Source organism: Mobula hypostoma, chromosome 2 (assembly GCF_963921235.1).
Source record: "Mobula hypostoma chromosome 2, sMobHyp1.1, whole genome shotgun sequence".
In the NCBI taxonomy this organism is placed as follows: domain Eukaryota; kingdom Metazoa; phylum Chordata; class Chondrichthyes; order Myliobatiformes; family Myliobatidae; genus Mobula; species Mobula hypostoma.
In genome coordinates this window covers 245,893,527-245,908,317 of record NC_086098.1, presented here as the reverse complement: position 1 = coordinate 245,908,317, position 14,791 = coordinate 245,893,527, and the positions used below count along the sequence as shown (strand labels likewise).

General features: G+C 50.6%; 1 protein-coding gene across 3 annotated transcripts in view; it reads right to left on the bottom strand.

Annotated features, from left to right (window-relative positions):
• Positions 1 to 907: 907 nt before the first annotated feature.
• Positions 908 to 14,791, bottom strand: part of adam15 (ADAM metallopeptidase domain 15) — a 57,385-nt gene continuing 43,501 nt past the window's right edge. Inside the window, exons 20-24 of one of the 3 annotated variants that reach the window (XM_063041913.1) lie at positions 12,141 to 12,246; positions 10,679 to 10,756; positions 6,305 to 6,376; positions 2,442 to 2,587; positions 908 to 2,095 (exon numbers count right to left, since the gene is read on the bottom strand). In XM_063041913.1, coding sequence (XP_062897983.1) covers positions 2,032 to 2,095; positions 2,442 to 2,587; positions 6,305 to 6,376; positions 10,679 to 10,756; positions 12,141 to 12,246 — 466 coding nt within the window. In that variant the 3' untranslated portion in view covers positions 908 to 2,031. The remainder of the gene's footprint in view (positions 2,096 to 2,441; positions 2,588 to 6,304; positions 6,377 to 10,678; positions 10,757 to 12,140; positions 12,247 to 14,791) is intronic. The other 2 variants (XM_063041914.1, XM_063041915.1) reach the window with 2 other exon arrangements.

The window sequence follows — 14,791 nt, the reverse complement described above, 5'->3', positions numbered from 1 at the left end:
GTACCAGGGAGAGAGTCGATGTTTACGAGGTGACCTGGTTCGGGTGTCTGTGTCCATCACTGTCTGAAACATAGTGCTTATGAGCATCTGGCTGGTCAGCCCAGCACATGCAGTTGTCCGTCCTTTCACTCTCCGTGGGCAAGACTGAGCAGGTGGTACTGGAAAGGGCTCTTTATTAAGAATAATTGCTGGACCTGCATTTTATTAACATTCACAGACACGCGCTCGCTCCCAGTGAACATCATACAAACTCTCAGACACCCCAGCCATCTAATGAGGTAGTGGCCTCAAACAGACCAGGGTGATGCCCAAAACATTGTAAGGGAAGTGGGTTACACGTGAACTATGGGCTCTGCCCCCACGGGGTGGGGGGAGAGGGAGCGTTTTGTTTCATTTGGTTGTAGAGTCAGATGAAAACAAACTTGAACTAGAGAAAGAGCAAGAGTACACAGAGAGGGAGAGCGGGAATGACAACGAGGGGGAGTGAGAAGGCACAGGGGGTGGTGGAGATGGGGGAGACGACAGAGTGGGACAGGAATAGAGAGAGGGGGCGAGAGGGAGGGAGGGGTGAGAAGGAGGGAGGGAGGGAGGGGGCGAGAGAGAGGGGGAGGGGGCGAGAGAGAGGGGGCGAGAGGTAGGGAGGGAGGGAGGGGGCGAGAGAGAGGGAGGGGTGAGAGGGAGGGGTGAGAGGGAGGGAGAGAGGGAGGGAGAGAGGGAGGGAGAGAGGGAGGGAGAGAGGGAGGGGTGAGAGGGAGGGAGGGAGGGAGGGGGCGAGAGAGAGGGGGAGGGGGCGAGAGGGGGGGTGAGAGAGAGGGAGGGGTGAGAGGGAGGGAGGGGGGGCGAGAGAGGGGGAGGGGTGAGAGGGAGGGAGGGGGCGAGAGGGAGGGGGGGCGAGAGAGGGGGGGCGAGAGAGGGAGGGGGCAAGAGAGGGAGGGAGGGGGTGAGAGAGGGAGGGGTCACACTGAAGTTAGTGCCAGAACGTGTGGTGACCCTTGCAGGCTGCCCCCAGCGCTGCCTTAGACCCAGATGCAAACAACACATTTCACTGTTTCTCGATGTGCACGTGATAAATAAATGAATCAGAATCTGAGAGGCAGACCGAATATGCCCTCCGAAGTCATTCCTCTGTCTGGCGATCCCCTCTCTTCTGTCTGTAGACTTGGGGGGAGGAGGGGGTCTACACACCAGTCACTACTCCACCCTCAGTTGTGAGACAAATTATACAAGCAGTACGGAGCAGTCACCGGACAAGAATAAAGGACACCTGAATAGAACTTTATTCAAAAGGCACAGTGGGTAGATAGAGCCGCTACCTCACGGCTCCAGACAACCGGGTTCCATCCCCACCTCCGGTGCAGGAGTGTGCGCGCACGTACGCGGGAGAGTCTATGCAGTTTGCACCGTTTCCCCGTGACCACTCAAGTTTCCCCCCGGGTGCTCAGGTTCCCTCCCACATCCCGACAACACGCTGGCTGCAGCAGATTTGCTCCCCTGCCGTACGAGTGAGGGTCAGACCTGGGGGGTGGGGTGCTGATAAGATAATGCGGAGAGAATGGGGATGGGGGATGGGTGTGGTTTGCATGCACTCGATGGGCCAAATGGCCTATTCACATGCTAGATCTATTAGTTAGGCACAGCTTAAATTCTCCGGGCATGCTAGACTGTAGGAGGGGCGGTGAGGAGGGAGCACCACACAGTGGGAGGGGGCGATCATGAGTCATCACCATGTCCGGACTCCAGGGGTGGGAAGTTGGGGTCAGTCAGTTTAAGACGCTGAGAATCCCCACAGTGACTCCTTCCCATGCACCACCCCCACAATGATGTCACCACCTCCAGCCAGTGACCGCCGTCCACCACTGGGTCCTGGCCGCACGGCCACTGCCCCCCCCCCACCCCGCCCGGCGATGGCCGACGTCTTCCGCCGTGTCTGGCCCCGAGGTCCCTTCCTCGCAAGGGTAGTGTGAGAGGATATGCAGACATCCTCTGGAATCTCTCTGTGCCCCGGCCCTGGTCACTGGGGGGGGGCAGTGGTCAGCAGCTGGCCGAGGGCAGAGCAGGTGGGGGGAGATTCTTCCCCGGAGGGGGTGGTGGGGCCCTATGGAGAGAGAGAGAGAGAGAAAGAGAGAGAGAGAGAGGAGAGAGGGTTAGTCTGATCTGTGGGGGTGGGGAAAGCAACTAGCAGAATGGTGGGAGTTGAGGGAGGCTGTGAAGGAGGGGTGGGGAATGGAGAGGAGGGGTGGGGAATGGAGACGATGGGTGGGGAAGCGGGGAGAGAGTGGTCGGGGTGGGAAGGGATTGCAGGAGGGTTGAGGTCAGGGCGAGGTGGTGGCCAAGAGAGGGGTGAGGCGCTTGTTGGGAAAAACGGGTGGGGTGGGGAGTTTAGAGAAAAAAAAAGGGGGAGATTTTGCAAAAACCGGGGGAATACGGCAAGAGAGATTCACCTGGTGGGGGGCCCACAGTGGTCAGGAATGAAATCTTCCTCAAACTGCAACGCTGACCTCTGGGTCACAGGTCGTGTTCCTGGGTTCCGCGGCAGGGGCTTCCTGGGGGGAGAAGGCTTCTGGACCAGCAGCGGCCGGGAGACAAGCTGAGGAGTGGGGGGGAGAGAGAGAGAGGAGGTTACTAGACCAACCTGCAGGTGGATAGGAGGCCACTCCGTCCATCATCGCTCTGCAATTAGATCCTCATCAGGAAATCACTGCCGAAGAGGATGAGTGATAACATGTCCTCACTAACATTCAACACTCAGCCCACTGCTCTACCATCTACACTGTGTGGGTCGGAACAGCTCAAACACCATCTGTAAGTTATCCAATGATACATCTGATGTTGGCTCAATCTCAGATGGTAACGAGAAGGTGAACAGGAGTGAGATGGATCCTGTCGGGCACGGTATAGCATAGCGGTTAGTGCAAGCCTATTACAGCTTGAGGTGGAATTCAGAGTTCAACTCCAGCCTCCTCTGTAAGAAAGGTTCAATGTTCTTCCTGTGAGTGTGTGGGTTTCCTCCTGGTGCTCTGGTTTCCTCCCACGGTCCAAAGATGTACCGATTTGCAGGTTAATTGGTCATTGTAAATTGTCCTTAGCACAGGCAAAGCGTATATACAGTAGGCGGGTTGCTGGGCCGCGTGACTCGTTGGACTGGAAGGGCTTGTTCCACACTAAATAAGTAAATATTGGCTGGTGGAATGGAGTCACAACAACAGCCAGGCACTCAACGTCAGCCAGAACAAAGAACTGATTGTGGACTTCAGGAACGGGAAGTCGTGAGAACACACACCATCACAAACACAAGAGATTCGGCAGATGCTGGAGATCCGGAGCAACACACACAAAATGCTGGAGGAACTCAGCAGGGCAGGCAGCATCTATGGAGAGGAATAAACAGTCGATGTTTTGGGCTGAGAGTCTTCATCAGGACTGGAAAGGAAGGGGGAAGAAGCGAGAATAAGATGGGAGGGAGGGGGAGGACTACAAAATGGCAGATGATAGGTGAGACCAGGTGAGGGGGGAGGGTAAACACAAGGGATTCTGCAGACGCTGGAAATCCAAAGCAACACACACACAAAGTACTGGAGGAACTCAGCAGGTCAGGCAGTATCTATGGAGAGGAATAAGCAGCTGATGTTTCAGGCTACAACCTTTCATCAGGGTCTCAAGCACCGACCTTTTTGGTCCTATAGTAACCCGATGTCTTCACATGATATTGCTGCTGCCAAGCTACACATTTCACCTGATCTGTCAGTAATTAGCCTGATTCTGATTCCTTGCCTCTCAACCCTATCTTGCTCAGAGATAAGTTTGTCTCAGGAGATCCCTGTCCTCCTCCCTTCCCACCTTCCAGGGACCCCAGGAAGTCCTTCCCTGGAGAGGCCACACTTGCAGATGTACAGAGGGATCTTGGGGTGCAAGTCCAATGCCTCCTGAAAGTGGGAACTCGTCTGTAGTGGGGTAAGGAAGGTAAATAGCAAACTTGCCTTCTTCAGTCGGGACGTTGCCTATAGAAGTCAAAAGGTCACTTTGCAAGGTCCTGTTTAGACCAGATTTGGAGTATTGAGAGTAATTCAGGTCATCTCATTGGAGGAATTGTTTTATTATTGTCATTGTACTGAGATACAATGAAAAGCTTTTGTTTGGTTCTCAGCCAGACACGTCAGTCCATACAGCAGTACATCGAGGGGTTACAGAGACAGGGTGGGAGGGGTGTAAAGCAGGAGGGGTTCATAGAGATGAGGAAGAGTGTCAGGACAGGAGGGTGCTACAGAGATGGAGAGGGGTGTGGGGAAACAGAATGCAGAATAGACTGTCACAATTAGAGAGAGAGTGCAGTGCAGGCAGGCAAATGTAGTGCAAGGACCACGACGAGGAGATCACGAGTCTGTCTATCAGCGTGTGAGAGGTCTGTTCCAGAGTCTGATAACAGCGGGACAGAAGCTGTCCTCGAGCCTGGTGGTACACATTTTGTATCTTCTGTCTGATGGGGTGGGGAGGGGGCGGGAGAAGTGAGAAGGGAGGGAAGGATCTTTGACTATTTTGGGAGCTTTTCTGAGGCAGTGGGAATTGTTGTCTACGTGAATGGAGGGGAGACTGGTTTGTCTGATGGTCCTGCAGAAGGTTTTGGCCCGAAACGTTGACTGGACTCTCTTTCATAGATGCTGCCTGGCCTGCTGAGTTCCTCCAGCATCTTGTGCGCATTACAGATTTTCTCTTGTTTGTGCCTGATGGACTGGGCAGCATCTCATGGTCTTGGGCAGAGCAGGAGCAGTGTTGAGCTGTGATGTATCCAGTAGTGGGAAGTGGAGCCTGAGGAAACCTCGGAGAGGTTTACCAGGATTTGTCTGGTTCGGAGAGCATTACCTATGAGGAGAGGTTGGACATACTTGGGTTATTTAATCTGGAGCGTCAGAGGCTGAGCGAAGATCTGATGGAAATAGAAGGTTGAAATAGAAAGTTGAATTTGAAGGCAGAATAAAATGTTAATGGCAGGATTCTTAGCAGTGTGGGGGAACAGAGGGACCTTGGGGTCTGTGTCCATAGATCCCTCAAAATTGCCACACATTTTGATAGGGTGGTTAAGGAGGAGTATGGTGTGTTTGCCTTCAGTAGTCAAGAGATGGAGTTCAAAGGGCATGAGGTAATGTTGCAGCTCTATAAAACACAGTCATAGTCATACTTTATTGATCCCGGGGGAAATTGGTTTTCATTACAGTTGCACCATAAATAATAAATAGTAATAGAACCATAAATAGTTAAATAGTAATACGTAAATTATGCCAGTAAATTATGAAATAAGTCCAGGACCAGCCTATCGGCTCAGGGTGTCTGACCCTCCAAGGGAGGAGTTGTAAAGTTTGATGGCCACAGGCAGGAATGACTTCCTATGACGCTCTGTGTTGCATCTCGGTGGAATGAGTCTCTGGCTGAATGTACTCCTGTGCCCACCCAGTACATTATATAGTGGATGGGAGACATTGTCCAAGATGGCATGCAACTTGGACAGCATCCTCTTTTCAGACACCACCGTCAGAAAGATTACACTTGGAATATTGTGATCGCCTCATTTCAGGAAGGACGTGGATGCTTCAGAGGGTACAGAGCAGGTTTACTAAGATGCTGCCTGGATTACCGAGCATGTCTTATGAGGACAGGTTGAGCGAGCGTGTGCTTTTCTTTGGGTAAGTTATAGGTCAGTTGTTTTACACAGAGAAGGGTGGGTGTGCGGAAACACCCTGCCGAGGCTGGTGGTAGAGGCAGATACATGAGGGACATTTAGGAAACTCTTAGATAGGCAAATGGATGATAGAAAAATGGAGGGTAATGTAGGAGGGGTTAGATTGCCAAATGTCTTTGTGAAGCCCTCCTGCCCTGGAGGGGTGCAGGAGCCAGAGGGGGTTACAAAGACAGGGAAGGGTATAGGGGTTGGAGAGGGGTTACAGAGACAGGGAAGGGTGTATGGCCGGAGGGGGTTACAGATACAGGAAGGCGTGTAGGGGCTAGAGGATGTTACAGAGATGGAGAGGAGTCCAGGGGCCAGAGAGGGTCAGGGTTAGGGAGAAGGCTGAGGAGATCGAGCTACAGGACAAAGGATTTCAAACCAGCTGCCCCCTTGGGAGCTGGTGTGGGTCAGCTGGTTTGTTCAAGCAGAAGAGTTAACCCTCCCCATTCCAACTCTCCCTCACACCTCCATCACACCCCTTCTCACTTCCCTGGTCCACATTCTGGGATGAGCCAGGGTTGACAGGAGTGCGGATAGATATAGGCTGCTGGGAGAGTGTCTGAAAGCAGGAGTGTCCCAGCAAGTTACCTGGCTATTCCTGAGGGCTGGGTCCCGAGGCAGTGACTTGCAGAGTGGAGGTGGTCTTCCTGGGACATTCTGCTTGAGCCGAACAGAAACAATTTCAAGGATTAATAAACCTGTAGACTATTCAAACATAACCCACTCACTCCACCAATTTTGCTCAATTCATCGCAAAAATTCCTCCCAGCAACAATCTTAACTTTCTGTACTTCCTGAACCTATAAGATCACAAGATCATAAGATACAGGAGCAGAAGTAGGCCATTCGTCCCATCAAGTCTACTCCGCCATGCAATCATGGGCTGATCCAATTCTTCCAGTCATCCCCACTCCCCTGCTTTCACCCCATACCCTTTGATGCCCTGGCTAATCAAGAACCTATCTATCTCTGCCTTAAATGCACCCTCCACAGCTGCTCGTGGCAACAAATTCCACAGATTTACCAGCCTCTGCATCTTTGTTCTAAATGGACGTCCTTCAACCTCTTTGGAAGAACTTACTCGTTAAGTAAGGATGGACAAGAACGTACTGTAATGCTGAGACTTCATAAGGCATTGGTGAGACAACATCCGGAGAACTGTGAGCAGCTTTGCATCCAATATCTAAAGAAGGGTGGGCTGCCATTGGAGAGGGTCCAGGGGAGGTTCATGAGAATGATCCCGGGGATGAAAGGGTTCATGTACGAGAAGCATTTGATGGCTCTGGGTCTGTACTCACTGGAGTTTAGAAGAATGAAGGGTGGGGGGAATCTCACTGAAATCTGTCAAATATTGAAACTCCTAGATAGAGTGGACATGGAGAGGATGATTTCTATAGTTGGAGAGTCTCGGACCAGAGGGCGCAGACTCAGAATAGAAGGACATTCAGTTAGAGCAGAGATGAGGAGGAATGTCTTTATCCAGAGGATGGTGAACCCGTGGGATTCACTGCCACAGGGGGCTGTGGAGGCCAAGTCACTGGGTATATTTAAAGCAGAGGTTACGGGGAGATGGGAGGAGAATGGAGTCGAGAGGGATAATAAATTTTGTTTTATTTTTATTTAGAGTCATAGAGTGGAAAAGGGCCTTCCATTCCAACAAGCCACGATGCCAGCCACTTGCCAATTTAACCCGAGCCTAACCGCAGGACAATTTACAACGACCAATTACCCTACTAACTGGTGCACCTTGGGACTGCGGGAGGAAACCAGAGCACCCGGAGGAAAGCTCCATGTTCCACTGGGAGAACGTAGAAACTCCGAACAGATTGAACTGCGAGCTCCGATGCCTCACGCCGTGACTACATTGCGCGAACCACTACGTTACTGTGGCGTTCATTAGCCATGATGTGATGGCAGACCAGACAAATTGAATAATTCGGCTCCTACGTCTTACGTTAACACCTAGATTTATTCCTATGTGACCCAGGCAAAGTGATTGAGTGGAGGGGTTGGTGTTGGGGATTCAGATTAAATTTAACCAGAGAGCAGCCAGGTCAGTAGTAAGAGGACACTACGGGCACCAGCTTCCAGCTGACCATACCAGGGCCCTCAGCCAATGAGCAGAATGTGGTGGGACGTCCTCCCTCAAACATCCTCAACCCCCTCCCTCCAAGACTGAGCTGGAGTTCCCCCGAGAGCAGGTGGTGGTGATCCAAACAGGAGGGGTTTACAATGACCTCAGCCTTGTAACTGGATCACAGAAACCTTTCCAGGCGTAGATCCATGGTCTCGCGAGACTAACGGATGTCACCACCATGAACCCATGAACACCACCTCACTATTCCTCTCTTACACTACTTTTGTAATTTGAGGTAATTTTTGTGTACTGCATTGTACTGCTGCCATAACACAACATGTTTCACGGCATTCGTAAGTGATAGTAAACCTGATTCTAAAGGAAGCAAGTTTTTCCCGCACCGAGTGGTGTTATCTGGAACCTGCTGCCAGAGGTGGTAGTGGAATCACTACATTTTAGAGGCTTTTAAATAGGCAAGGTATAAAGAAAATGGACCTAATGAGAGAAGATGTGGTCAGTGTAGATGGACAACAATGGACATGATGGGCCTATTTCTGTGCCATTCCACTCCATTCTCAAGGATGTTGTCAGGACTTTGTTTATAGGCAGAGATTGGACAAGTTCTCAGTTTTTTAAATTAATTGATAAATTTGCATATTCATGTACCTATTTATGCATGTATTTACCTATTTATGTATTTATCTGATTATTTATTTATTACTTTGCTTCCTTTCCAGGAGACAGGACTCGTCAGCCGTGGCTGGCAGCTCAGCTAGGAGAAAGAAAACTCTGACCTCAAACCTCTGCTGCCTTGTGGCTGTACCCGCTCCTGGGGAGGGCTTCAGGAGTAAACCCTGGGGAAAAAGTCTGGAGCTGGAGTCCCTACAGCAGTCCTATGTTGAGTTCAAAGCTGACGGGCAACTCCTGCGATGCCGCTGGTGCCAAACTGTGTTGATCTCTGCCATTCCTTTAGATTCATCAGCTGTGTGGAGAGAGGTGCCCACTGCCCGGGCAGCAGCTCGTTCTCCATATCGTACTGTCCTGACTTTGACAGCTAGGGTGCCACATCCACGGCTGACCCCAACCAGCGGAGGGCCTTACCTACCTCCTCCTTTTCGTATTTGCACAATTTGTCAGTCTTTGTAGTTTTTTCATTGATTCTACTGTACTTCTAACGTGAATGCCTGCAAGAAAATGAACCCCAGGGTAGTATTTGGTGACATATACGTACTTTGATAATAGAATTCACTTTGGACCTTGTACTTTATTCCGTAAAGTGTAGGAGACTAAGGGGTGACTTAATAGAGGTGTATAAAATTATGAGGGGCACAGACAGAGTGAATCAACTCTATTTTATCCAGTGATGGGGAATCAAGAACAGGGTTAAGGTGAGAGGGGAGAGATTGATTTATTTACACACACACACACAGACACACACATACGCATACACACGTGCACACACAGACAGACACGCACACAGACACACACACACGCACACACAGACAGACACGCACACACACACACACACAGACACGCACACAGACACACACACAGACACACACACAGACACATGCGCACACAGACACGCGCGCACACACAGACACACACACTCGCAGATACGCGCGCACACAGACACACACGCACAGACACACACGCGCACACACACAGACACAGACACACACACAGACACGCGCGCGCAGACACAGACACACGCGCACAGACACAGACACACACACACACACGCACGCGCGCGCAGACACAGACACACACACGTGCGCACACACACACACACACAGGTGGTGAGTACACCTCCAGGCAACCACATCCTGTCGTCCCCTCTCACAAGAGCGACAAGGACGTTTGGCGTGCTGGCCTTCGGCAGTCAGGAGTTGGGAAGTTGTGACTACACTCGGAGAGTCATATACAGATTTGGTCACAGGATGTCATTGAGCTGGAAAGTGTGCAGAGGAAACTGAAACTTCACAGTTGAAAGTCAAGTTATTTATCAAAGTACATATACACCACCCTGAGATTCATTTACTTGCCGGCATTCACAGTGGAACAAAGAACTATAATAGAATCAACGAAACACCACACACAACAAAATTTATGAGGATATTATCAGGACGCAAAGGCTGGAGCTTAGGGAGAGGGTGGACTTTCCCCCTCTATGGATAACCTTACAGAGATCACGAGGGGTATGGACAGGGAGATGCACACAGTCTTTTTCCTGGGGTAATGGAACCAATTGGCAAAGAGCACAAAGGTTTAAGTTAAGGGACGGAAGATTTTAAGGGAGACCTGAGGGGCAGCTTCTTCAGCCAGAGGGCCATGAGTGTGTAAGTAACGAGCTGGGTGAGCAGGCACATTCAACCTTTCCTATCTGTGTACCTGTCCAAGTGTTGTTTAAATGTTGTTAGAGGGATATGGCCAAGCACAGGAAAATGGGGCGAGCTTGGATGGGAATCTTGGCTGGCAGGGTTGAGTCGGGCCACAGGCCCTGTTTCTGTGCTGTGAATCATGGCTGCTGGGTCAAAAGGTCTGTTTCCATTCTGTATGACACCACAAGTCTACTGAAAACACAATCCTGTTTCACATCACCATGGGATCCATCTGAAGTCATCAAGCAGCCTCAGATGGATTCATCCATTTCTCAAGATATCCCGAGTGCCACATCTGGCTCCCTCCCCAACTGGCAGTGTTGGGGGGGCAGTGGTGGAAGAGTGTTCCGAGCACCTCAGCGAGCGAGGCATCTGAAAGTGCCAAGGACTTCCCTCCAACCCTCGCCATCTTGGCTTGTCCATCACCACGAAAACCCCACCCAACCCCCTTCCCCAGCCCCTCTCGTCCAATCAAACGCACCCAGCGAGTCACATGGTGGTTACCTGGCGAGCATTCACCATAGGGTCAGGCGGAAGAGGCATGGTAGGTGGAGCAGATCTGGAGGGTGGTTGAGGGACAGGCTGTGAGGAGGGAAAGAGAAAGAACACTAAAGTACACGGAGAAGGGAAAGACTAGAGGAGACAGCCTCATGGAGGACTTGGTTAGGCAAGCAACGTTAATGATCTCACACAATCAATGACAGGTGACTTTCTTGTTACCATGACAACTGAGGGAAAGGCAAGCAAATGGAAGCAAGCGGACACTTATCGCCCCCTTAAGAGGGTGTGGGCAGTGACCCAACATCTCCGGCCACAATCCATGTGGGGCGAGGGCTCCCATTGTTCTGGGAGATCTCTGGGATTCAGACCCGGAGACGGTGAAGGAACTGCTGATATATTTCCCAGTCAGTATGGTTGGGGGGGGGGGGAACCTGTAGGTGGTGGTGCACCCCTTGGCGGGAGAGGTGGCGGGTTCGGGAGTAGCCGTAGGAGTATGCCGGGAGAGAAACACGGTGAGTTTAGTAGATGGTGAACACTACAGCCACTGTGGTGGAGGGAGGGAATATTTGGGTTTTGCCGGGATGCTGATCAAGCTGGTTGTTTTGTACTAGATAGTGTTGAGATTCCCAAGAGCTCAGAGTCTATCCCCCACCTGAGTCTATCTTCTTCCCCCTTCCCTTCCAGTCCTGATGAAGGGGTTCGGCCTGAATTCTTGACTGTTTATTCATTTCCACAGATGCTGAGTTCCTCCAACATTTTGTGTGTGTGGCCCTGGATTTCCAGCATCTGCAGAATTTCTTGTGTTTATAATGTGGGCAGATGTTGAGTGCACGGACTAACTCCACCCAGGGAAGTGGGGAGTGTCCCATCACAATCCTGACCTGTGCCTTGTAGACAGGGGAAGAGATCTTGGGGGGGGTCAGGAGGTGAGTTACTCACCCATGGCATCTGACCTGTTCTTGACCCATTAGCTGGACCTGGATTTGGAGGGAACACGTGGATGGTATCATTCCTTGTTAGGACTGTGTGGGACCTGGGGTGCGGGGTGGGTATTCATCTGTAGTACTACCACAGTGGGACAGATCACTGTTAGACAGATAGGGCCACCCTGACACCCAAATATCCTCATTCACATCGAGACAAACCAACTAAAAAGCAACCTTCCGATAAAGATTAGCTTTATTTGTCATTTACGTTGAAATCTACAGTGAAATGCTTCATTTGTGTCATTTCAAATCAGCAAGGATGTGCTGGGGGCAGCCTACAAGTGTCACCACGTTTCTGGTTCCAACATAGCATCACTAGCCCTAATTGTACGTCTTTGGACTGTGGGAGAAATCTGGAACACACGGAGGAAGCCCACACGGTCACAGGGAAAACGTACAAACTCCTTACAGACAGCGGCAGGAATTGAACCCCGATCACGAGCGGTGTAAAGCGACTGCGCCAACTGCCGCAGCCCTACCTTGACTGTAAGGGCTGGCCTCAGTTCTGTCTGTATTCGGTCAGGAGGTTTATACCGCATTCGGCCCACAGGAGGCGCCCAACTCCCATTTTCCACCCTGGAATCCCTGGAACACGGGAAGGCAAAAGTCAAAGAGAATTGTAACAGCAGGGTTCAAATCAAAAACTAATAAAAATGTAATCCAAAGCACCTCGGTTGTACCAGACAAGGACAGAAAGTATAAAAGAGTATAGCACAGAACAGACGTTTCACTCCACGACCCTTTAACCTACCGAAAAATCAAGCTAATCCTTCCCTCCAACATAACCATTTTGCTTTCATTCATGTGAATATCTAAGACTCTTAAATGTCTCTAATGTACTGTACCTGCCTCCACCACCAATTCTAGAACGGCATTCCGTGCTCCCACCACTCTGTGTCAAAAAAAACCTACCTCTGACAAACCCCCCCCCCACCTTCAAGTCACCACCATTTCTGCCCTGGGAAAACAGTGCTGGCTGTCCACACTATTGATGTCTCTTATCATCTTATACACCTCCATCAAGTCACCTCTGATCCTCCTTCACTCCAAAGAGAAAAGCTCTAACTCACTCAGCCTATCCTCATCAGACACGCTCTCTAATCCAGGCAGCATCCTGGTCAATTTCCTCTGCACCCTCTCTAAAGCTCGCACACACTTCCTATAACGAGGCAACCAGAACTGAACACAGTACTCCAAGCCTGGCCTACTTGCTTATTCAAGTCCATCACCCCTACCGGGGCATAAGCTGCCAAAAGCAGCTCAACCGAATCCTGGGCCTGGCTCGTTCAACATTTCCTCATGAGAAAAGTTGGGACGTCACAACTTCATAAAACGTTGCTCAAACCACTCTTGGGAGTATTGTTTTTGGTTCTGGTTGCCATAAGCTGTGTTCGTAGTGAAGAGGAGGTTCACCAGGACACTGCCTGGATTGGAGAACTTTAGTTACAGGGAGAGATCTGACGGGCTGGCCTCATTTTCCCTGGAGTGGAAGAGGCTGGGGGGTGACCTGACAGAGGGAGGAGAGGCATGGATAGGGATGGGTCGGCAGAATTTGCTCCCCTTGGTGGGGAAGGGCATTAAAAACAAGGTGGTGTGGCTTTAAGCAGAGAAGGAGAAGATTTAAAGGGCATCTGAGGGATGAGTGTTTCACACAAGCAGAATCAATGCCCTCAATGCCAACAAAAGAGCTGATCATTGACTTCAGAAAGTGGGGCAGTGCATGTGCCCCTACCCACATCAACAGTGTTGAGATTGTGAGGGTCAAGAGCTTCAAGGTCTTAGAGTGAACATGACCAGCCACATTGATGTCACAACCAAGAGAGCTCACCAACACCTCCACTTCCTCAGGAGGCTAAAGAAATTCAGCACGTCCCTGTGGATCCTTACAAATTACTAAATCGATTGACAATAAACAGAATTCCGTCTGGATGCATTATGGCTTGGGTCGAAATCTGTTCTGCCATAACCACAAGTATCTGCAGAGAGTTGTGGACACAGCTTGGTACATCACAAGAACCAGCCTCCTCTCCATGGACTCCTGTCTACACTTCTCTCTGCCTCAGTAAAGCAGGTAGCACAATCAAAGAGCCCAGCCGCTCTCCTCTCCTCCATCAGGCAGAAGATACCAGATATACAAAAGCCTGAAAGCACATCCCACCAGGCTCGAGGACAGCTTCTGCCCACTGTTATCATATTGTTGAACGGACCTCTTGTACGATAAGATAGACCCCTAGCCTCACAATCTACCTCGTTTATCTGCACTGCTCTTTCTCTGTAATTTTTACACTTTATTCTGCATTGTTATTGCTTTACCTCGTTCTACCTCAATGCAACGATCTGACCTGTATGAACAGTATGCAAGACAAGCTTTTCACTGTACCTTGGTACACATGACAGATACCTTTTAAGAGACACTTAGAGAGATATTTAAAGTGTAGAATAATACATTCTAAATGCAGACAAACAGGGATGGGAGATATGGCCTGTTTCTGTACTGTACAACTCTGAGGCTCACAAATACCGCCCACATGGGCTTGGAAAACGTTTTTCACTGGAAGGCGGGATTTATCGCCCGTCCTACGGCCTAAATCTGGCTTGGCCATGGAAGGTGGTCTTTGAGAATCAATGGTGAACTTGCAAGTTGGACTGACAACCCAAATATACTAACGAGTTACATCACAGCCTGCTATGGAAACACCATTGCCCTTAAACAGAAAATCCTACGAAGAGTTGCTGGTGAACGCAGCAGGCCAGGCAGCATCTCTAGGAGGAGGTACACTCGACGTTTCAGGCCGAGACCTTTCATCAGGACTCTTCATCCTGACGAGGGGCCTCGGCCTGAGACGTCGACTGTACCTCTTCCTAGAGATGCTGCCTGGCCTGCTGTGTTCACCAGCAACTTTGATGTGTGTTGCTTGAATTTCCAGCATCTGCAAAATTCCTCTTGTTTGCATCATACGAAGAGTAGTGGACATGGCCCAGCCCATCACGGGTAAAGCCCTCCCTCCCTACCACTGAGCACATCTACATGGAGCGTTATCACAGGAAGGCAGTGTTCATCATCAGGGACCCCCACCCGGCCCATGCCCTCTTCTCATGGCTGCCATCAGGAAGGAGGTACAGGAGCCTC